The following is a 22,764-nucleotide window of genomic DNA, read 5'->3' as shown; positions in this document are numbered from 1 at the left end:
TTCCTTCTAACTTTCAGAACTTTATTTATTTATTGCAGCCTCAGAATGGCTTGTTCCACTTGCATTAAGCGCTCCTTTGACCACATGTTGTGGGTTCACAGTAACAGCTTCCAAATGTGAATGCCACACCTGGAATCAACTCCAGACCTTTCACCTGCTTAATTGATGAAGAAATAATGAAGGAATGGCCCGCACCTGCGCATGAAACAGCTTTTGAGTCAGTTGTCCTATTACTTTTTGTGCCCTTGAAAAGGGGGGCAACATATTAAAGAGCTGTAATTCCTAAACCCTTCCTCCAATTTGGATGTGACTACCCTTAAATTAAAGCTGAGAGTCTTATTAATTATTTAACTGCACTTTAAGCCATATTTATTATTTAATTGTAACTTGAATATATTTTGATACACTGCCAAAATTACAAAACTTGTGTCAGTGTCCAATTATTTTTTTATTTTTTTATAGTGACCTAACTTTTTTTATTTTCATTGTATTATTGAATTAAATATAACCACCATATAACCACTTATATGATCATTTAAAACAGTGATTAAACTTAGAAATCTGTGGGGAAATCTATCCCATTTTCAGAGAGAATATCTGTGGGAGAGCTCTTTTATCCCTTGAGAAACCAAAGTAATTCACATTGTTCCATGTCCCATTGCTATAGAAAATAAATCATCCATTCATCCACAACCCTACGGTGTGACGAGTGAGTGAATTGGAGGACAGAACAGAGAAGTCACAAACATTGTGAAATTGTTATGCAGCTGTCCTCACAGAGGCTGATGTATGAAGTCACAGCATCAGTGTACTCATCCAGACTACACTGATGTTGACTTAGAAATAAACAAGGCACAAATCAATAGAGTGAACTAATTTACCATCTTGATCCTGCTAAATCTTTTGTGGTCCATGAAATATATGCAGTCATCATATGCTAGATTTGACTATTATGTCCATAATCCCATTTATTGCAGCAAATACATTCTTCCTCAGTTGACATGGACAACCCCAACAAAAGTCTTAGGCACCCTACAGTTTTTACACAAAACTAGTCATACTTTTTTTTGTCTTCTGCATTAGTATGTCAGTAGAAAAGAGCCATTTGTAGATTTACAAATATTATTTTGCCCAAAAATGTAATGTTTCGGAGAATCGTTTATATTTTGTCAAAGAATGTTATATGTTATGTAATAACATAAGGAGAAATGTGGCAGCACACTGGAGATTCAAGATATGTTGTCCAAGGTCATCTGAAGAAGCACAAAGAAGCATTATGGAGAACCAGAAACGGAGTGGTTGGCCACAGAAACTGAGCTCAGCATGAGGTACAGTAGTATCTCGAAATAACAAAATAGACTTAAAAAAAACCTTGTGCTGCATGTCTCAGTTTATCTTATCTCATTATGACAAGATAACTATCTTGTTATAATGACATACTTAGAGATGCAGCAGGAAATAATATGTTTATTTTTATTTCAAGATAAACAAATTCTCTGATTCAATGATATGCAAAGCATCTCATGCACTTGTCTTTAGTTTCAGAAAGTGAATGGTTGTATTCCTTAAATTTATTTATCATGTGTTGGCAGTAACATTCAGCATTTAGGTTCTATGAGTCGGTGAATTAGGCTACTCTTTTGAAAAATTAAGCTTTTTATTCAGAAAGTAAAATAGCAAATTAAATTTACTTTGTATTCATACAACAGAAGACAACAAAAACTGAGCTTTAAAAAAATAAAAAAAATGGATCTTTGAATAAATAAATGGATTGGCTACTTTGACTTGGCATTGCAAGCAACCTTTACTGTTAGAGCGAATCAGTGAATTATACTTGACAACATTTGGTTCTTCATGTTAACATCAGTGGACCCACAGCTCTCTGGGCTACTCTTTTAAGTAACCTCTTGGCTGATACCTTGAACTCCTCCGTCTTCAGAACATATATGATGGGGTTGAGCATGGGAGGCAGCACAGAGGTCAGGGAGAGGTTGAGAATCCGTATGTTGGAGGGGAGGAATGAGACAAAAAGGTAGGTGATATTAACGGGCAGATGGTAAATGGCCACTAGTATCAGGTGTGCGGTACATGTCTTGATGGCCCTGTGTCTGAAACAGAGAGGTGGAGGGAGAGGAGGGAAGAGATATATAGAAAATGTGAAACAAAATTATCATTATTGTGATGATGTCAAGAGAAGCACCTTTGATTAGGGATGTGTTTGTGGCTAGCAGATACCAGACATTGTGAAAATTGTGTTTGGGAATGCCAGAAGTACAAAAAATAAATAGTGAATATGCAGAATATTACTCAATGAATAAATTGTGTGAATGACATAAGAAAACGTAAATACATTTGAAACTAAAACTTGTTTTGAGGCTGTGGCAAATATGTTTATTTTTTCAAATTATTTATGTTTTCATGTCATTATATTGCTTATACTGTATACAGTACAGACACTAGGGATGGCCATACGGGGCTTCATAACCGTTCTTCTAGCAGCAGGATATTATGCTAGCAGCGCTAACTCAAATTTTCTTTTGCAAAATAAAAGCCATAATTGAAATATATAAGGCTATATAGTTAGCAATCTAGTCTGTACATTTTATGTTTAATGTCTGTTCCAGTATTGTTCGTGTCTGTTCTTTGTTCCAGACTATATTGTTAACTATATTGCTTTATGAATTTCGATGATTGCTTTTATTGTGTTAAAGAAAATCTGAGTGCTGCCAGCATAACATCCTGCTATTAAAATAATGCAAATGAAGCCTTGTTTGGCCATCACTAATTGACCTCTTGTGCTCTGGTTTCGAAAACAAGGATGTGTGATGCCTTGTGTTGCTAATCTAATCTAAAGAATCAAAAAAAAAAATATGCAGCAATATCCTACAGTTGTTTTTTTTATTGCTTTCTCTATGTAGATATGATTGTATGTTTACCATTAAAGTTACAATACGTTTTAACATAATCAATGTTGTTTGACATTTTCATTTGTTTTGTTTTGTTTGTCTTTTGTCTTTTATCATTATGAACTTTATCTGGTCTGGAAGTGTGCCATAATGTTATCACTGCTCAGACAGGCTCAAATGGTTTAAGAATAAAGTATTTTATGGGCTTAATCAAGTCTGGTGAAAAGGATTGTGAAGAAAATGAACAATACAGGTAGATAGCATTGGTCAGTACTCCTATTCACCTGTCCCGGGGAAGTGTGATGGTGAAGAGTGCATGGATGATACAGATGTAAGATGCTATGATGAAGATCATTGGAATAAAAAAGACTATACAGGGGATGAGGTGTGACATCACACGGTTAGGGAGCACGTCAGAACAGGGGGCTGCCAGACTGTACAGAGGATAATGGTCACAGAAGTAGCTGTTGATCACCACAGACCTACACAAGACAATATATGTTTATTCTCCAGTGAGCCCCGAGTTGACAGGTGACAGTAGAATGATTTTCCCTGAGAATCCTTATTTAAATGCATTTTCAGTAGAAAAATGATAATGATCAAAATTACATACAAAATAATTATTCATTTCTTTGAGGGAACAAAATATTATTAAATTATTTTGAAGCCTCAAGATACTATTTTGAAGGAAATAAATAATTATTTTAAGGCCTCAAATTGTATTTTGAGCGAACAAACTACTGCAAATAACGTGACACATTTGGAACAGGAATGTGTTTTCTGTTCATTTTGTTTTCATCCCATCACCAGTTAACCGGTAACCTTACCTACAGAAGGAGAGGCTTGTGATGAATCCAACAGGGATCAACACTATTAACACAGCAAACACCCAGGCAGCACCAGTCAGCTGAAACATGGACCTGTGACTTACTAACATGTGGTACCTGTACGGACAGAGGAGATAAGCTGTTAAATATTTAGCAGATGCTCCTATCCAGAGGGAGTTAAACTACTAAGTGCACATATTCACATAGGATTGAATTGAGTCCTCCGTCAAAATGATATCCTTACTTATATTCGATTTAGTTAATCCATTTATAAGAAATGTATTTTTAATTATTCAGTAAATATGTTAAATTCAAAATACAGTACTTTTTAAATCCCACAAGAGGGCATCAACATATTTAATTCAATAAAATGTAATTATTTGATTGGATGCATTATCTGACACCTGAGTGGGCAGCAGATGGCCACCAGTCTGTCATAGGAGAGGATGGTGAGGTTGAAGGACTGCATGAAGAGGAAGACGATGACGAAGAATTGGTTGGTGAGGCATTGGTCGTAGGAGATGAACTGTCTATCGAAAAAGAACATATCCAGGAGCTTGGGGACCAAGGCTGTGGTCCCACATACATCTGTAAGGGCCAGGTTGAACACTACAATGTACTTGGAGCTGTAAGGAAAACATATTACATGATTATCACTTTCGGGAAATGTTGGATCATTGTTTTTAGAATGAATACCTGTAGATTCATTAAACATTGACACACACACAGGACATAAATCTGACCCCAGAATCACAAATCATTACATTGGGAAAGAATACCTTATATTAGGAGGTCAAATATGTTGTTGCACCATAATTAAACATCTACAGTGGATATAAAAAGTCTACACACCCCTGTTAAAATGCCAGGTTCTTGTGATGTAAAAGAATGAGACAAAGAGAAATCATGTCAGAACTATTTCCACCTTAAATATGACCCATAATGTGAACAATTCAATTAAAAAACTGAAATATTCGAGGGGGAAAAATAAAATAACCTGGTTGCATAAGTGTACACACCCACTTAGGGTTAAACTAATACTTTGTTGAAGCACCTTTTGATTTTATTACAGCACTCAGTCTTTTTGGGTAGGAGTCTATTAGCATGGCACATCTTAGTTTAAGTGTCTGCAATCTTATGGAACCAGGTTATTGTGAGATTTTATATTTTTCATTTTTCCCCCTTGAAGATTTCAGTTTGTTTTTTAATTGAATTGTTTACATTATGGGTCACATTAAAAGTGGAAAAAGTTCTGACATGATTTTTCTTTGTCTCATTCTTTTACATCACAAGAACCTGGCTTTTTAACAGGGGTGTGTAGACTTTTTATATCCACTGTATGTGGTCTGTCCGTGAAGTTTGAAAATGCATCCTGACTTTACATTTTTGGGAACAGAGATGGGGGATAACACACTATCACATTTAAACAATTACCTTAAATCCTGATGGGCTTTCACAATAGAATATAGATAACATATCAAATGTTGAAAGTGAGACATTTTGTAATGTCATGCCAAATATTGGCTCTTTTTGGATTTCATGAGAGTTACACATTCCAATAAAGTTGGGACAGGTAGCAGTAAGAGGCCGGAAAAGTTAAATGTACAGATAAGGAACAGCTGGAGGACCAACTTGCAACTTATTATGTCAATTGGCAACATGATTGGGTATAAAAAGAGCCTCTCAGAGTGGCAGTGTCTCTCAGAAGTCAAGATGGGCAGAGGATCACAAATTCCCCCAATGCTGCGGCGAAAATAGTGGAGCAATATCAGAAAGGAGTTTCTCAGAGAAAAATGGCAAAGAGTTAGAAGTTATCATCATCTACAATACAGAATATCATCCAAAGATTCAGATAATCTGGAACAATCTCTGTGCGTAAGGGTCAAGGCCGGAAAACCATACTGGATGCCCGTGATCTTCGGGCCCTCAGACGGCACTGCATCACATACAGGAATAATACTGTAATGGAAATCACAACACGGGCTCAGGAATACTTCCAGAAAACATTGTCGGTGAACACAATCCACTGTGCCATTCACCGTTGCCGGCTAAAACTCTATACGTAAAAAAAAAAGCTGTACCTAAACAGGATCCAGAAGCGCAGCCGTTTTCTCTGGGCTCATTTCAAATGGACTGTGGCAAAGTGGAACAGTGTTCGTGGTCAAACTAATCAAAATTTGAAGTTTATTTTGGAAAACTGGGACGCCATGTCATCCGGACTAAAGAGGACAAGGACAACCCAAGTTGTTATCAGCGCTTAGTTCAGAAGCCTGCATCTCTGATGGTATGGGGTTGCATGAGTGAGTGTGGCATGGTGTTTTGCAAATAATTAATAAACTGTTTGAATGTGCCCAGAGAATTTTGTCTCTGTTTCTTACTCCTTTAAGAGTGTCGATCGATGGAATTACCATCACAATGGGCAGCCTACACATCTGGAAAGGCACCATCAATGCTGACAGTTGTATCCAAGTTCTAGAATAACATATGCTCCCATCCAGATGTTGTCTCTTTCAGGGAAGACCTTGCATTTTCCAACATGACAATACCAGACCACATACTGCATCAATTACAATGTCATGGCTTCATAGAAGAAGGATCCGGGTACTGAAATGGCCAGCCTGCAGTCCAGATCTTTCACCCATAGAAAACATTTGGCGTATCATAAAGAGGAAAGTACGACAAAGAAGATCTTAGACAGTTGAGCAACTAGAAGCCTGTATTAGACAAGAATGGGACAACATTCCTATTCATAAACTTGAACAACTTGTCTCCTCAGTCCCCAGACGTTTGCAATCTGGTAAACATGACCTTGTCCCAACTTTTTTGAGATATGTTAATGCCATGAAATTTTAAATCAACTTATTTTTCCCTTAATAAAGTGATACATTTTCTCAGTTTAAACATTTGATATGTCATCTATGTTGAATTCCGAATAAAATATTGAAATTTGAAACTTCCACATCATTGCATTCTGTTTTTATTCACAATTGTACAGTGTCCCAACTTTTTTGGAATCGGGTTTAGCACACCATCCATTGAGGGATGCATTTACTCTGCCATCCAGAGATTGCATACAGACAGCAATGCTGGGTGAATTTCTTCAATCTATTTACATTTTTGGTTGCTAAAATACTGCAGCATGCTGAAAAATGTCACAACATATATTATTGTGATATATTACCATTATTAAACAATGCATATCATAGAAATTTGAAATTTTGAGCTTTGCAGCATGGCTTTTGCAATCAACATGAGACTCAACAGATGTCTTCAATCAATATTACCTTTTTGTTTGCTACCATACTATAACATGCAGAAAGATTGCAACATATATTGTTGTGATATATTAGCATTATTTGACTGCATATCATATGAATGTGTAATTTGTGTTAGATTACCCTTTTAACAAAAATCACAGTGAAGGTAGGAAGTGATTGAGATCTATAGTTTTTCATTTGAAATCTGTAAACAAATATTAGGCCAAATTGCTGGCCCTAGTAGTACTTTTGATACAGAGGTCTTATTGAGCCCTGAACTGATGGGGTGAATCTGGAAGGTGTCATGAAAATATGTACAAATATCTGGCCATCGACCAAATGGATGGATAAAATTAGCATTATTCTGTATTGTATTACTGCCACAGATTCACATTGTCACGTCCAATGAATTAGAAGATGCAAGTCTCTTGGGAATTTTGACGCATGGCATCTTCTTAACAAGTAAGCTACTCAGGATATAAGCAAACTGATTACCTGTGGAGACTGCGGTCCACGTAGATGACAAACATGACGAAGATATTGCCCATCTAGAACCAACACACACATACATTTTAAACACTTAACGAACTGTTAATCCCCTAAAGGTATTACATATTTCCAAAAGCAGTTATGGCCCCAAAACAGTTGGCACAAAAGTATAGATGCATATTCTTTATACATTCGAATATACTTAAGTGTGCATGTTATATAAAAGTAAAACATTTTCAAGCTTATTAACTGGACCAACTAGCGGACGCTTACCACATGTTATCCCACTGGAGCAGATCTACTTATTAACCCCTTGACCAAACCAATTGACTAACCAGAGAGATGATGTATACGAGGGAGAGGAAGACATAGTAGTACTTCATGTGGGGGATCCCTGTGAATCCACTGATGTAGAAGTAAGGGGGTCGGATGATGGTGGTGATGTTCTCTGTCAGGCTAAGGTTAGAGGTCTGGGAATTCATCCTTACTGGGGTTTAATCAGTTCTCTCCAGCTGATAAGAAGCATGAAAAAACATGAATCCAATAATACATCATTACATATCAATAAATTAAAACCCTGATACATTACTTCAAGCTAATTTTAAAGTCGTGTAAAGTAGCCTGAAGTGTATATTGTACATCAACAATGTCAAGGTATTTTGTTTAAGTTCAACATTTAAGTATCTCTTCTGCATGAATGTTTAAAAGCACTTTGAATATTAACATTTATGTAATCACATTTTATTTTGTAAAGCACTTTCTTAACTTGCAGTTGTCACTTGTTTCTAAAGAAATCAAATTAATGATACAGTACTTAACAATGTAAAACTGATGCACCCTCCTGAAGAACCCACAATACAGTAGAAAGTCTTACATGGTAGAACTACATACTGTGTTAAATGTGTCTTACCTGGTCTTACCAGTCCTACCTTCAGTAGTCTGATGATGTGTGTTGGACTGAAGACCAACTAGTGGTGCTGGCTCTGACACCACCTCCTCTATTATATCTGTACCCCAATGGTGGATGTCACCTCTGGGCCACTGTGTTTGTGTACAACACAAGTCACATGTATGACTCATCAAGACACCCGTTATAGTTTCACAGGCAGAATGACTGAGAAATGTATTCTTGTTCTTATTTTTTCAACTTGTCAATCAGAAATCAGTGACTATGAATAACTTAAAAATCAAAAATAATGGCAGCATCAACTCATAGCTGGCAATTGCAAAAGTATTCACCCATATGTTCTGTAACTGCCCATGTTTGTTTGACCTACAAACTTTACATTTTGTACATATGGTAACATTGCTCTTCTGATGGGAAATACTGGAAATTAAAAACCGAAATGTCTTGCTTACATAAGCTTTCAACATGTTTGTGCTGTGAAAACTCCCAGTTTACACAGATTAAAGAGTTTGACCTAATTAATAAAGTACTTTACAATTGCCACCTACTGTGAGCCATTAAAGTTATATTTTTCGGATAAAACCCCACCTTTTTTTATTGTAACACATGATAAAACTGCTGTGTGCTACAGGCTGCTCGAGAACTAGTCTTGTGTCATGAAATGCTTAAAAAACAATTAAAGGAACACTTAAATCACACGTCTAGTCTTGATGAACAAAATATATTAAAGATCAAAATCTTTATTGTACATTGTGTAATTTGTTGACAACTAAATTATGTAACAACAGTCAATGGGAACCAAAATCACAAACCAATAGAGGGCTGGATTTAAACTCACACCAAAAAAAAGAGTAAACAATTGAAATCACAGGCTGATCCAACTTGCGTGAATTTCATTACGACAACTCATCATGTGACTCAGTAGTGTGTATGGCCCCCACGTGCCTGTATGTACTCCGGACGATGTCTGGGCATGCTCCTAATGAGATGGGGAATGTTTCTTGGGGGATGTCCTCCTAGACCTGGATCAGGGCATCAGTGAGCTCCTGGACAGTCTGTGGCACTACATGGCGGTGTTTGATGCAACGATACATAATGTCCCAGAGGTTCTCAATTGGATTCAGGTCATCCAGGAACTGCCTACACACTCTGGCCACATGAGGCCGGGCATTGTCAATGTAAAAATATTTTATTTATCAAATGAACCAAATAACATACCATCATTCTGAGCAATTCTTCTACACAGTAAGAATTAAGAAAAATATGAATCCAAAATATAGAAAGAATTGAAATGTGTAGAATGGGTAGGAAAGTTAATGTACTGGTGGTATTTCGGCAAAACGTAAGAATTTAAAAATAATAATAATGATTGTTATTATATAAAAAGAAAAATACTAAATATCAATCTGCAGTAGAAAATACCAGAAATTATTTAATTCTACAATGAAAAGAACATTTATTTTAAGTCATTAGTAAGATTTCACTACCTTTAAACACACTACAAAATACTTGAGTAAGATTTTTTAATATAAATGTAAGATAAGTACAAAAATAATTTCTAAGGAATTTGTGAACTGAACAATCCCCTCGCCCCAGAAACAGATAACAGTGAGTTTCTCAACAGCAAGGAGAGTAATGTACAGCTACAGGAATTGTTTTATTACTGAGTGTAAGGGGGAAACAACGTCTTCACACAGTTGAACTGGGTGTTGCAAAATGTTGTTAATAAATTAAATAATTATCAACATAGTACATTTCTTGTTCACTAAGGATCCTTTTATCTGATATTCATATATTTTTTAGTAGTAAAAGGAAGATAATGCTATACGTTCCAATACGTTATCATGGTGTTATATACTTCCACTTTAACAAACATGACGAAGCTATTTATATATACAGTGGGATTTTGCAGGTTTTCCCACTTACAAAGCATGTAGAAGTCTGTCATTTTTATCATAGGTACTCTTCAACTGTGAGTGACAAAAATCCAGAAAATCACATTGTATGATTTTTATGTAATGAATTACCATTTTATTGCATGACATAAGTATTTGATAGATCAGAAAAGCAGAACTTAATATTTGGTACAGAAACCTTTGTTTGCAAATACAGAGATCATGTGTTTCCTGTAGTTCTTGACCAGGTTTGCACACACTGCAGCAGGGATTTTGGACCACTCCTCCATACAAACCTTCTCCAGATCCTTCAGGTTTCAGGGCTGTCGCTGGGCAATACGGATTTTCAACTCCCTCCAAAGATTTTCTATTGGGTTCAGGTCTGGAAACTGGCTAGGCCACTCCAGGACCTTGAGATGCTTCTTACGGAGCCACTGTGTGTTTCAGGTCGTTGTCATGCTGGAAGACCCAGCCACGACCCATCTTCAATGCTCTTACTGAGGGAAGGAGGTTGTTGGCCAAGATCTTGCGATACATGGCCCCATCCATCCTCCCCTCAATACGGTGCAATAGTCCTGGCCCCTTTGCAGAAAAGCATCCCCAAAGAATGATGTTTCCACCACCATGCTTCACAGTTGGGATGGTGTTCTTGGGGTTGTACTCATCCTTCTTCTTCCCCCAAACACGGTGAGTGGAGTTTAGACCAAAAAGCTCTTTTTGTCTCATCAGACCACATGACCTTCTCCCATTCCTCCTCTGGATCATCCAGATGGTCATTGACAAACTTCAGACAGGCCTGGACATGTGCTGGCTTGAGCGGGGGGACCTTGCGTGTGCTGCATGATTTTAATCCATGACGGCATAGTGTGTTACTAATGGTTTTCTTTGAGACTGTGGTCCCAGCTCTCTTCAGGTCATTGACCAGGTCCTGCCGTGTAGTTCTGGGCTGATCCCTCACCTTCCCCATGATCACTGATGCCCCACGAGGTGAGATCTTGCATGGAGCCCCAGACCGAGGGAGATTGACCGTCATCTTGAACCTCTTCCATTTTCTAATAATTGCGCCAACAGTTGTTGCCTTCTCACCAAGCTGCGGGCATATTGTCCTGTAGCCCATCCTAGCCTTGTGCAGGTCTACAATTTTATCCCTGATGTCCTTACACAGCTCTCTGCTCTTGGCCATTGTGGAAAGGTTGGAGTCTGTTTGATTGAGTGTGCGGACAGGTGTCTTTTATAAAGGTAACAAGTTCAAACAGGTGCAGTTAATACAGGTAATGAGTGGAGAACAGGAGGGCTTCTTAAAGAAAACCGAACAGGTCTGTGAAAGCCAGAATTCTTACTGATTGGTAGGGGATCAAATACTTATGTCTTGCAATAAAATAAAAATATATTATTTAAAAATCATACAATGTGATTTTCTGGATTTTTTATTCCATCTCTCACAGTTGAAGTGTACCTGTGATAACAATTACAGACCTCTACATGCTTTGTAAGTAGGAAAACCTGCAAAATCGGCAGTGTATTAAATACTTGTTCTCCCCACTGTATATATATATATATATACAGTATATATAGTACGAGTCAAAAGCATAATATATAAATGAGAGATAGAAATAGGGAATCTAAATAAACTTGACAACACTTGGTTCTTCATGTTATCATCAGTGGACCCACAGCTCTCTGGGCTACTCTTTTGAGGAACCTCTTGGCCGATACCTTGAACTCCTCCGTCTTCAGAACGTATATGATGGGGTTGAGCATGGGAGGCAGCACAGAGGTCAGGGAGAGGTTGAGAATCCGTATGTTGGTGGGGATGAAGGAGACAAAAAGGTAGGTGATATTAACGGGCAGATAGTAAATGGCCACTAGTATCAGATGGGCGGTACATGTCTTTATGGCCCTGTATCTGAAACAGAGAAGAAAAGGGAGAGGTAGAAAGACATATATAGAAATATGTCAGTATAGTCAGTTTATTGGCATAAATATTTCTTAACATTTTTATCAGAAAACAAAATAATCACTCCTTTCAGTACTGTGATGCCATTAGAAGCACCACTCAGTAGGGATGCCTTTTTTTTGGCTAGCAGATAGGGGATACAGAAGATTGTGTGTGGGAATGACAGGGGTCTAGTGCAAAACAGTTAAAAGTGCATTTATTAACTAAAGAAATTAGACCAGAAAATGAAGAATATTGGCAATATTACTCATCCCAGGAATAAAAAAATGTCTTGGACACTCGGGTGAAGAGAGGGGCGGAGCTGTCAACTGATCACCACCTGGTGGTGAGTTGGATCCGATGGCGGGGGAGGAAGCTGGACAGACTCGGCAGGCCCAAGCGTACTGTAAGGGTCTGCTGGGAACGTCTGGCCGAGTCTCCTGTCAGAGAGATCTTTAACTCCCACCTCCGGCAGAGCTTCTACTGGATCCCGAGGGAGGCTGGAGATATTGAGTCCGAGTGGACCATGTTCTCCACCGCCATTGTCGAAGCGGCCACTCGGAGCTGTGTCCCTCGCGGCATCTTGTGGAGGGTGCTTGGGGAATATACCCCATATTCCCCAAGCACCCTCCACAAGATGCCGCGAGGGACACAGTCGAATGGGTCCTTTGCTAAGGGCTGTCAGGTCCCTGTACAACCGAAGCAGGAGCTTGGTACGCATTGCCGGCAGTAAGTCAGACTTGTTCCCAGTGCATGTTGGACTCCGGCAGGGCTGCCCTTTGTCACCGGTTCTGTTCGTAATTTTTATGGACAGAATTTCTAGGTGCAGCCAGGGGCCGGAGGGTGTCAGGTTTGGGGACCACACAATTTCGTCTCTGCTCTTTGCAGATGATGTTGTCGTGTTGGCCCCTTCTAACCAGGACCTTCAGCATGCGCTGGGACGGTGTGCAGCCGAATGTGAAGCGGTGGGGATGAAAATCAGTACCTCCAAATCCGAGGCCATGGTCCTCAGTCGGAAAAGGGTGGCTTGCCCACTTCAGGTTGGTGGAGAGTGCCTGCCTCAAGTGGAGGAGTTTAAGTATCTAGGGGTCTTGTTCACGAGTGAGGGAAGGATGGAACGGGAGATTGACAGACGGATCGGTGCAGCTTCTGCAGTAATGCAGTCGATGTATCGGTCTGTCATGGTGAAGAAAGAGCTGAGGAGACCCCGGGGAAGACCTAGGACACGCTGGAGGGACTATGTCTCTGCTATACCTGCTTAGACTACTGCCCCCGTGACCCGGCCCCGGATAAGCGGAAGAAGATGGTATGGTATGGTACAAATATATTTGAAATTGAAAGTTTTCTTCTGTGACAATGTTTATTTTTCCAAATTCATTAATTCATTCATCTTCTTATCCAGGGCCGGGTCGCGGGGGCAGCAGTCTAAGGAGAGATGCCCAGACTTCCCTCTCCCTAGACACTTCCTCTAGCTCTTCCGGGGGGACACCGAGGCGTTCCCAGGCCAGCCAGGAGACATAGTCCCTCCAGCGTGTCCTAGGTCTTCCCCGGGGTCTCCTCCCGTTGGAACGGGCCCGGAACACCTTCCTGCGAAGGCGTTCAGGAGCCATCTGGAACAGATGCCCAAGACACCTCAGCTGACCCCTCTTGATGTGGAGGAGCAGCGGCTCTACTCTGAGCTCCTCCCGGGTGACCGAGCTTCTCACCCTATTTCTAAGGGATCGCCCAGCCACCCTGCGGAGAAAGCTAATTTCGGCCGCCTGTATCCGGGATCTTGTCCTTTCGGTCATGACCCAAAGCTCATGACCATAGGTGAGAGTAGGAACTTAGATTTCTGGTTTACTTTCTTCACCACAACAGACCGATACATCGACCGCATTACTGCAGAAGCTGCACCGATCCGTCTGTCAATCTCCCGTTCCATTCTTCCCTCACATGTGAACAAGACCCCTAGATACTTAAACTCCTCCACTTGAGGCAAGAACTCTCCACCAACCTGAAGTGGGCAAGCCACCCTTTTCCGACTGAGGACCATGGCCTCGGATTTGGAGGTACTGATTTTCATCCCGACCGCTTCACACTCTGCTGCAAATCATCCCAGTGCATGCTGAAGGTCCTGGTTTAAAGGGGCCAACACGACAACATAATCCGCAAAGAGCAGAGACGAAATCGTGTGGTCCCCAAACCTGACACCCTCCGGCCCCTGGCTGCACCTAGAAATTCTTTACATAAAAATTATGAACAGAACCGGAGTCCAACATGCACCGGGAACAAGTCTGACTTACTGCAATGCGAACCAAGCTCCTGCTTCGGTTGTACAGGGACCTGACAGCCCTTAGCAAAGGACCCCGGACCCCATACTCCCGAAGCACCCTCGACAGGATGCCACGAGGGACACAGTCGAATGCCTTCTCCAAATCCACAAAACAGATGTGGATTGGTTGGGCAAACTCCCATGAACCCTCCATCACCCTGTAGAGAGTATAGAGCTGGTCCAGTGTTCCACGGCCCGGACGAAAACCACACTGTTCCTCCTGAATCCAAGGTTCTACTATCGGCCGTATTCTCCTCTCCAGTACCCTGGCATAGATTTTACCGGGGAAGCTGAGAAGTGTGATTCCCCTGTAGTTGGAACACACCCTCCGGTCCCCCTTCTTAAAAAGAGGGACCACCACCCCGGTCTGCCATCCCAGAGGCACTGTCCCCAACCGCCTCGTGATGCTGCAGAGGCGTGTCAACCTAGACAGCCCCACAACATCCAGAGACTTGAGGTACTCAGGGCGGATCTCATCCACCCCCGGTGTCTTGCCATCGAGGAGTTTCTTGACTACCTCAGTGACTTCAGCCCGGGTGATGGACGAGTCCACCTCTGAGCCCTCAGCCTCTGCTTCCTCAACGGTAGATGTGATGCCGGGATTCAGGAGATCCTTGAAGTACTCCTTCCACTGCCCGTCAACAGCTGCCCACTTCCACTGTAAACAGCGTTGGTAAGGCACTGTTTCCCTCTCCTGAGGCGCCGGACGGTTTGTCAGAATCTCTTCGAGGCCAGCCGATAGTCCTTCTCCATGGCCTCACCGAACTCCTCCCAGGCCCAAGTTTTTACCTCCACAACCACCCGGGCTGCAGTCCGCTTGGCCTGCCAGTACCCTTCAGCTGCCTCAGGAGTCCCACAAGCCAACCAGGCCTGATAGGACTCCTTCTTCAGCTTGACGGCATCCCTTACTTCCGGTTAGAGTTAGGGGATTGCCGCCTCTACGGCCACAGCTCAGAGCAGCCGCTTCGACAATGGCGGTGGAGAACATGGTCCACTCGGACTCAATATCTCCAGCCTCCCTCGGGATCCAGTCGAAGCTCTGCCGGAGGTGGGAGTTAAAGATCTCTCTGACAGGAGACTCGGCCAGACGTTCCCAGCAGACCCTTACAGTACGCTTGGGTCTGCCGAGTGTGTCCAGCTTCCTCCCCCGCCATCGGATCCAACTCACCACCAGGTGGTGATCAGTTGACAGCTCCGCCCCTCTCTTCACCTGAGTGTCCAAGACATACGGCCACAGGTCAGATGAAACGACAACAAAGTCAATCATTGACCTACGGCCTAGGGTGTCCTGGTGCCACGTGCACTGATGGAAACCCTTATGCTTGAACATGGTGTTCGTTATGGACAAACTGTGACTAGCACAGATGTCCAATAACTGAACACCGCTCGGGTTCAGATCAGGGGGGCCTTTCCTCCCAATCACGGCCTTCCAGGTGTCACTGTCGTTGCCCACATGGGTGTTGAAGTCCCCCAGTAGAACGATGGAGTCCCCAGTTTCCAGCACCCCTCCCAGAGACTCCAAGAAGGTTGGGTACTCGGCCCGTAGGCACAAACAACAGTAAGAGACCCATCCCCGACCCGTAGGCGCAGGGAAACGACCCTCTCATTCATCGGGGTAAACTCCAACACATGGCGGCAGAGCTGGGGGGCTATAAGCAAACCCACACCAGCCCGCCGCCTCTCACCATGGGCAACTCCAGAGTGGTGAAGAGTCCATCCTCTCTCAAGGAGTGTGGTTCCAGAGCCCAAGCCATGCGTAGAGGTGATCCCGACAATCTCTAGTCGGAACCTCTCAAACGCACGCACAATCTTAGGCTCCTTCCCCGCCTGCGAGGTGACGTTCCACGTCCCTAGAACTAGTTTCCGTGTCCAGGGATCGGGTTGTCGAGGCCCCTGCCTTCGACTGCCGCCCGGTCCTCTACGCACCGACCCCTTATGGTCCCTCCTGCAGGTGGTGAGCCCACGGGAAGGCAGCCCCACGTCGCTCCTTCGGGTTGAACCCGGCCGGACCCCATGGGGAAAGGCCCGGCCACCAGGCGCTCGCATACGGACGCCAACCCCAGCTGCGCCATACAGGGCGACGTCACGGTCCTCAAAATTGTTATCATCATTAAAGGGTTTTTTAACCAAATTATTTACATTTTCTTATGTCTTTCTAAAATTCTGGGATGGGTAAAATTGCTTATATACAAAGAATATAGAAAGTCATCAGCCCCTTCCAAAATGTTTGCCTTACAACTGGAAGTAAAAAGAAAGTCATTTTGAAGTGAAAGAAAATCTAAAAATCTCACAAAATTCCCTATATTGCCTTATGAATTTCAATTATGGCTTTTATTGCTGCCAGCATAATATCCTGCTACTAAAATAATGCTAATGAAGCCTCGTTTGCCTATCACTACCTGTCATGGTCACCATCTGATCCTGCTAAATACAATACAGAATATGACATGAACAGCTTGATCTACATTGAAACCTGAAGAACCTGATGATAATGTTTGATCTATAAGACCCACATTAGGTCAACATGTCAAATGCAGGTTCCTATGTAGGGAACTACATCTAACGTAGTGAGAATTAAGAAAAATAAATCGTATTCATATAATAGAGTTGTGTTGGGGGGGGGACAAAATGCAATTTTCAAGAAGTGTGGGGGACATGTCCCACTCATGTATAAAAAGAATCCACTTGAAAATTTTGGGATACTGTTTGAATATCAGATTTTATGTGTTTTCATTTCAGGCTGTAAGGCAACAAGCTGTAAGGGCCTTTTCTCATAGAGCTCCACTCCTGTGGAATGATCTGCCAATTAGGGTTAGAAATGCAAACTCAGTGCAAACTTTCAAGTGTCTACTAAAAACTCATCTCTACAGCACGGTTTATAATTAGGTGTAGCCTGGCCCGGGGGCGTGAAGGTGACCAGTAGGCTTGATACTGTCCACCCATGCTGTCTTGCCAGGTGGGCTCTCGTCGCCACTGGGATGCCCTCCCTCCAATGCCTTTCGGGGGAAGAGTCACTGGCTTGTTGTTGACTCTCTGTTGCGCACTTGTGCAATTGGACTGTACGCTGCTAGCAATACTCGGCCCTCATTCAGGGGGGTTGCGGTTGGTGGGGGTCCCTTTGGTTGATGCCTGGCAATGTGGTTGGATTGATTTCCTGCCTGTTGGGCCCTGTGCGGGGCCTCCCCCGGGTAGGGCCACAGTGTCACCGGACCCCCCAGTCTCAGTTCCAAGGTGTTACGCTGCTATATTATTGTGCTGGGGGATACCTGGTTTGGGGGGATTACCTGGTTTGGGGGGGCCGTTGATGTCCCTGTCCTTGTCCACCTGGTCATACTTCTGACCTAGTCTAAAATCAAATAGACTCTGGATTTAGCCCAGAGAAATGTATTTATTATTCCAATTGGACTCTTAATAGCTCACCCGGCACAGCCAGAAGAGGACTGGTCACCCCACTGAGCCTGGGTCCTCTCTAGGTTTCTTCCTAAAATTCGACCTTCTTAGGGAGTTTTTCCTAGTCACTGAAATTCAACACTACTGTTGTTTGCTCCTTGGGGTTTAAGGCCGGGTTTTTTTTTTTTTTTTTACAACTGCTGTTGTAAAAATGGCTTTATAAATAAATTTGATTTGATTGATTGATTGAACAAAAACTGAACATTTTGAAAAGGGGTGGTGATTTACTATACCCACTGTACTCTATAGAACTACCCTTCAAAAGTTTGGGTCACATACCAATTTCCTTGTTTTCCATGGAAACATACATGAAATTTAATTGAATAGGAAATGTAGCAGCGTTTTTAGGAAATAAAGTCATTAACAAGGTTACAACTAATAATTTTTAATTGAAATAATAATTGTGTCCTTCAAACATTGTAGAAAAATCCTCAGTTTGCAGCAATTACACACTTGAGGTAAATTGAAGAGATTTCACCCCATGCTTCCTGAAGCATCTCCCAGAAATTGGATTTTACCATAACATACAGTCAAGCAGCTCATAGAACAGCTCAATAGGGTTGAAATCCAGTGACTGTGCTGGCCACTCCATTATAAAGAAAATACCAGCTGACCGCTAAATAGTTATTGCATATTTTGGAGCTTTGTTTGGGTCATTGTCCTGTTGTAGGAGGAAATTGGCTCCAATCAAGTGCCGTCCATAGTATTTGGACGCAAAATGGAATGATCGCCTTCCTTCTTCAAGATCCCTTTTATTCTGTAGGAATCTCCCACTTTGCCACCAACAAAGCACCCCCAGACTATCGCATTGTCGCCACCATGCTTTCACAGCTGACGTCAAGAACTCCTCCAGCATCTTTTAACTTGGTCTGCGTCTCATGAATATTCTTCTTTGTGAACAGATCAGCTCAAACTTAAATTTGTCTGTCCATGACACTTTCACAATCTTCCTCTGTCCAGCATCTGTGTTATTTTGCCCATCTAAATCTTTGCTTTTATTGGCCAGTCTGATATATGGCTTTTTCTTTGCAACTCTGTCTACTGTAGGATTCCAGCATCCCAGAATCGCCTCTTGACTGTTGAGGTTGAGACTGGTGTTCTGCAGGAACTATTTAATAATGCTGCCAGTTGAGGACTAGACACTAATGTATTTGTTCTTTTGCTCAGTTGTGCACCGAGGCCTCCTATTCGTCTTTCTGTTTTGGTTAGAGCCAGTTTGTGCTGTTCTGTGAAGGGAGTAGTACACAGCGTTGTACAAGATCTTCAATCAATCAATCAATCAAATGTATTTATAAAGCCCTTTTTAAAACAGCAGTTGTCACAAAGTGCTTTTACAGAGACACCCGGCCTTAAACCTCAAGGAGCAAACAACAGTAGTGTTGAATTTCAGTGGCTAGGAAAAACTCCCTAAGAATTTCTTGGCAATTTCTCACATGGAATAGCCACTATTTACTACTATTTTAAAAATGTCTTTCTCTATGTAAATATATTTGTATATTTACCAACAAATTCACCATAATGTTTAGCAACATAAACTAATGATTTTATCATTATGAACATGATCCAGACTAGACCTGTGTCTCAAGGGAATAACATTTTCTTAAATACAGGTAGATAGCATAGATCATTATTCCTTCTCACCTGTCCTGGGGATGCGTGATGGTGAAGAGGGCATGGATGATACAGATGTAAGATGCTATGATGAAGATCATGGGAATATAGAGGACTATACAGGGGAGGAGGTTTGACATCACACGGTTAGGGAGCACGTCAGAACAGGGGGCTGCCAGAATGTACAGAGGATAATGGTCACAGAAGAAGCTGTTGATCACCACAGACCTACAATACAAGACAAAAATATAATAAAAATATTACTTTCCACCGAGCCTCGAGTTAAGATATATACAAAATGGTCCCTAAAAACTGTTATTTGAGGCATGATATTTTATTTTCAGGGAACAAAATAATAATAACAATTTTAATTATGAATGCAATTATTATTATTTTGAGGGAACAAAACCACACCCCTGGGAATCAAAAATGATTTTCTTCTTCAAGTCACCTCATGGTCTCTGTTTCTGTCTGTGTGTTACAACAGGAGGAACAGGAGTGTGTCTTATCCTACATTTTTTTTTATCACATCACCAGTCTGAGATTCAAACTGGTAACCTTTCAGCCACAGGTCCACCTAATAAGCCGCTGGGGTACTTACCCACAGAAGGAGAGGCGGGTGATCAATCCAGTAGCCATCAAAACAACTAACAAAGCCAACACCCAGGCAGCACCGGTCAGCTGAAATATGGACCTGTTACTTATTAACATGTGGTACCTGTAGTGGAAAAAAAAGCTGGTAAATATTTTGCAGATGCTCCTATCCAGAGTGAATTACTATAGTAGTAGTGCACATATGATTGGACTGAGGCCTCTGTCAATATTACATCCTTACTTTTATTAGATTTATTTTATTTATACAGGGAAAACCAACTGAGACTGAGGTCTCATTTACAGTGGTGCCCTGCATTACAACAACAAACAATAAAAACAGGAATACGAGAAAGATTTAGTTCATTCATGTGGTGTTTCTAAATGCTCAGTTAATATGTTTAATTCAAAATACAGTACTTTGTTAATCCCACTGGAGGCAATTATCAACATAGACTGAATTCAGTTAAATGTAACTATTCCATTGCATTTATCATCTGAGACCTGAGTGGGCAGCAGATGGCCACCAGTCTGTCATAGGAGAGGATGGTGAGGTTGAAGGACTGCATGATGTGGAAGATGAAGACAAAGAATTGGTTGGTGAGACATTGGTTGTAGGAGATGAACTGTCTGTCGAACAGGAACATATCCAGGAGCTTGGGGACCAAGGCTGTGGTCCCAGATACATCTGTAAGGGCCATGTTGAACACTACAATGTACTTGGGGCTGTAAGGAAAACATATAACTTCATTATTACTACGGGGAAATGCTGGATCAATGTTATTAGAAGGAATATCTACAGTTTCATCTTACACTGACAGAAAAATGACATTAATCCAACCCCAGAAACACAAATCAGTGCATTTAGGGAAAGCATATCTAATGTTAAGACATAAAATATGTGTTTTCACCATGATTTATCTTCTATGAGGTCTGTCTATGAAATTTGAAAATGCATTTTCACATTCCATTTTTGGCAATGGAGATAGGGGATAACACACTATTACATTTCAATATGTCTTTAAAAGTTTTACCTGAACTCCTGATGGGCTTATCATCCAATAGTTGGTATGGGCATATTTGTCTAGAACACATCCATTCGTTTATATGGTCACAACAAAATATACATTTCATTAACATTTCCTCAAAGTACATGATCAGTCCTAAACTGACAGGTAAGTTTGGTAAAGATAGATTTCTTCAATCCATTTCTATTTTTTGGTTTCTAACATGCAGAAAAATGTCACAACATATATTGTTGTGATATTAGCATTATATTATTGTATATGAGGCAACTCGTTGGACCTACTAGTACTTTGCATTCTGAAGTGTCATTGAGAAGGAAACCAGTTATTATCCCTGACCTGATGGGGGGTGTCTGGACGGAACCACCAGCCAGACATTTGCTCTGCAGGAGAGACTGTGCTGCTCCCAGACCCTTTACTGTGTTGCTGTTTCTCAGGTTAGATATTGGGACTGAACTAAACATAGAGTTTCTATATACTTGGAAGAAATGAAGCAATATGCTGTATAGCAATACGGACTCACATTCTCAAATTCAGTGAAGTTTAAAGACTTAATCTTCATAACAAAGGAGATACTCAGGTTAAAAGAGAACTAATTACCTGTGGAGACTGCGGTCCATGGAGATGACAAACATGACGAAGGTATTGCCCATCTAGAACCAACACACACATACATTTAAAATACTTAATGTGCTGTTGATCCACAAGAAGGATTATATTTTTCAAGAAGCAGTTATGGCCCCAAAACGCCCCGGTAGTACATATTCATATATATCTACATAAAGCTCTGGAAAAAATTAAAGAGACCACTGCACCTTTTTCTTTCCTGTCCAAATGAGTGCAAAAGGAAGGTTTTGAGTGAGGAAGCATTCAGTTTGCAGTGGTCTCTTAATTTTAACCCTTCTGTTCCTCACTCAAAGCCTTCCTTTTCGACTTTTTTGGAAAGGAAAGAAAAAGGTGCAGTGCTCACTTAATTTTCTCCGGAGCTGTATATTCCACTACACTTAGGCGTTGTTGTTATAAGGAAGTAAAACATTTCAAGGGTATTAACTGGACCAATGGCTAACTGAACTATGGTTGGTCCAGTCGTTATGGTTGGTCCTCTCATTAATCCCTGGACCAGAGCTGTGGACTAACCAGAGTGATGATGTATACCAGGGAGAGGAAGACATAGTAGTATTTCATGTGTGGGATCCCTGTGAATCCACTGATGTAGAAGTAAGGGGGTCGGATGATGGTGGTGATGTTCTCTGTCAGACTAAGGTTAGAGGTCAGGGAACTCATCCTGGCTGGTGTGGAATCAGTTCCCTCTGGGTGGTATTAGGCTTGAAAATACATAAATCCGTTAATACATCAATACACATTAATAAATCAATCCAATACTTAAAACTAATTCTCTGGTTGCGTAAAGTATAATAAATGCATCATTGAAGTTCAACATTTAATAAAATGGTACAAAAATAATAAAGGTAAATTGCATATTATATAATATTATATTCAATGCAGTTGCCCTGAGCAACGTTGCTTGTTTCACATTCATATCCAGCAGCTAATGG

At 41.2% G+C, this 22,764-nt stretch overlaps 2 protein-coding genes across 2 annotated transcripts; both read right to left on the bottom strand.

Moving 5' to 3' along the window:
* Positions 1-1,852: 1,852 nt before the first annotated feature.
* Positions 1,853-7,961, bottom strand: LOC105009710 (olfactory receptor 2AT4-like). The gene is made up of 6 exons (XM_013140730.1): positions 7,815-7,961; positions 7,486-7,538; positions 4,138-4,359; positions 3,734-3,850; positions 3,191-3,388; positions 1,853-2,108 (listed from the first exon to the last, which is right to left on the bottom strand). Exons 1-6 carry the CDS (start codon positions 7,959-7,961, stop codon positions 1,853-1,855), a joined length of 993 nt encoding a protein of 330 aa, XP_012996184.1.
* Positions 7,962-11,904: 3,943 nt separating this feature from the next.
* LOC105009882 (olfactory receptor 2AT4-like) lies at positions 11,905-22,492 on the bottom strand. The gene is made up of 6 exons (XM_020047892.3): positions 22,346-22,492; positions 21,809-21,861; positions 20,688-20,909; positions 20,194-20,310; positions 19,623-19,820; positions 11,905-12,187 (listed from the first exon to the last, which is right to left on the bottom strand). The coding sequence occupies exons 1-6, from the start codon at positions 22,490-22,492 to the stop codon at positions 11,932-11,934; spliced, it is 993 nt and encodes a 330-aa protein (XP_019903451.1). The 3' UTR covers positions 11,905-11,931.
* Positions 22,493-22,764: the final 272 nt, after the last annotated feature.

The sequence above is a fragment of the Esox lucius genome, chromosome 7 (genome assembly GCF_011004845.1).
Source record: "Esox lucius isolate fEsoLuc1 chromosome 7, fEsoLuc1.pri, whole genome shotgun sequence".
NCBI lineage: Eukaryota > Metazoa > Chordata > Actinopteri > Esociformes > Esocidae > Esox > Esox lucius.
This window is presented reverse-complemented; position numbering and strand designations above follow the sequence as displayed.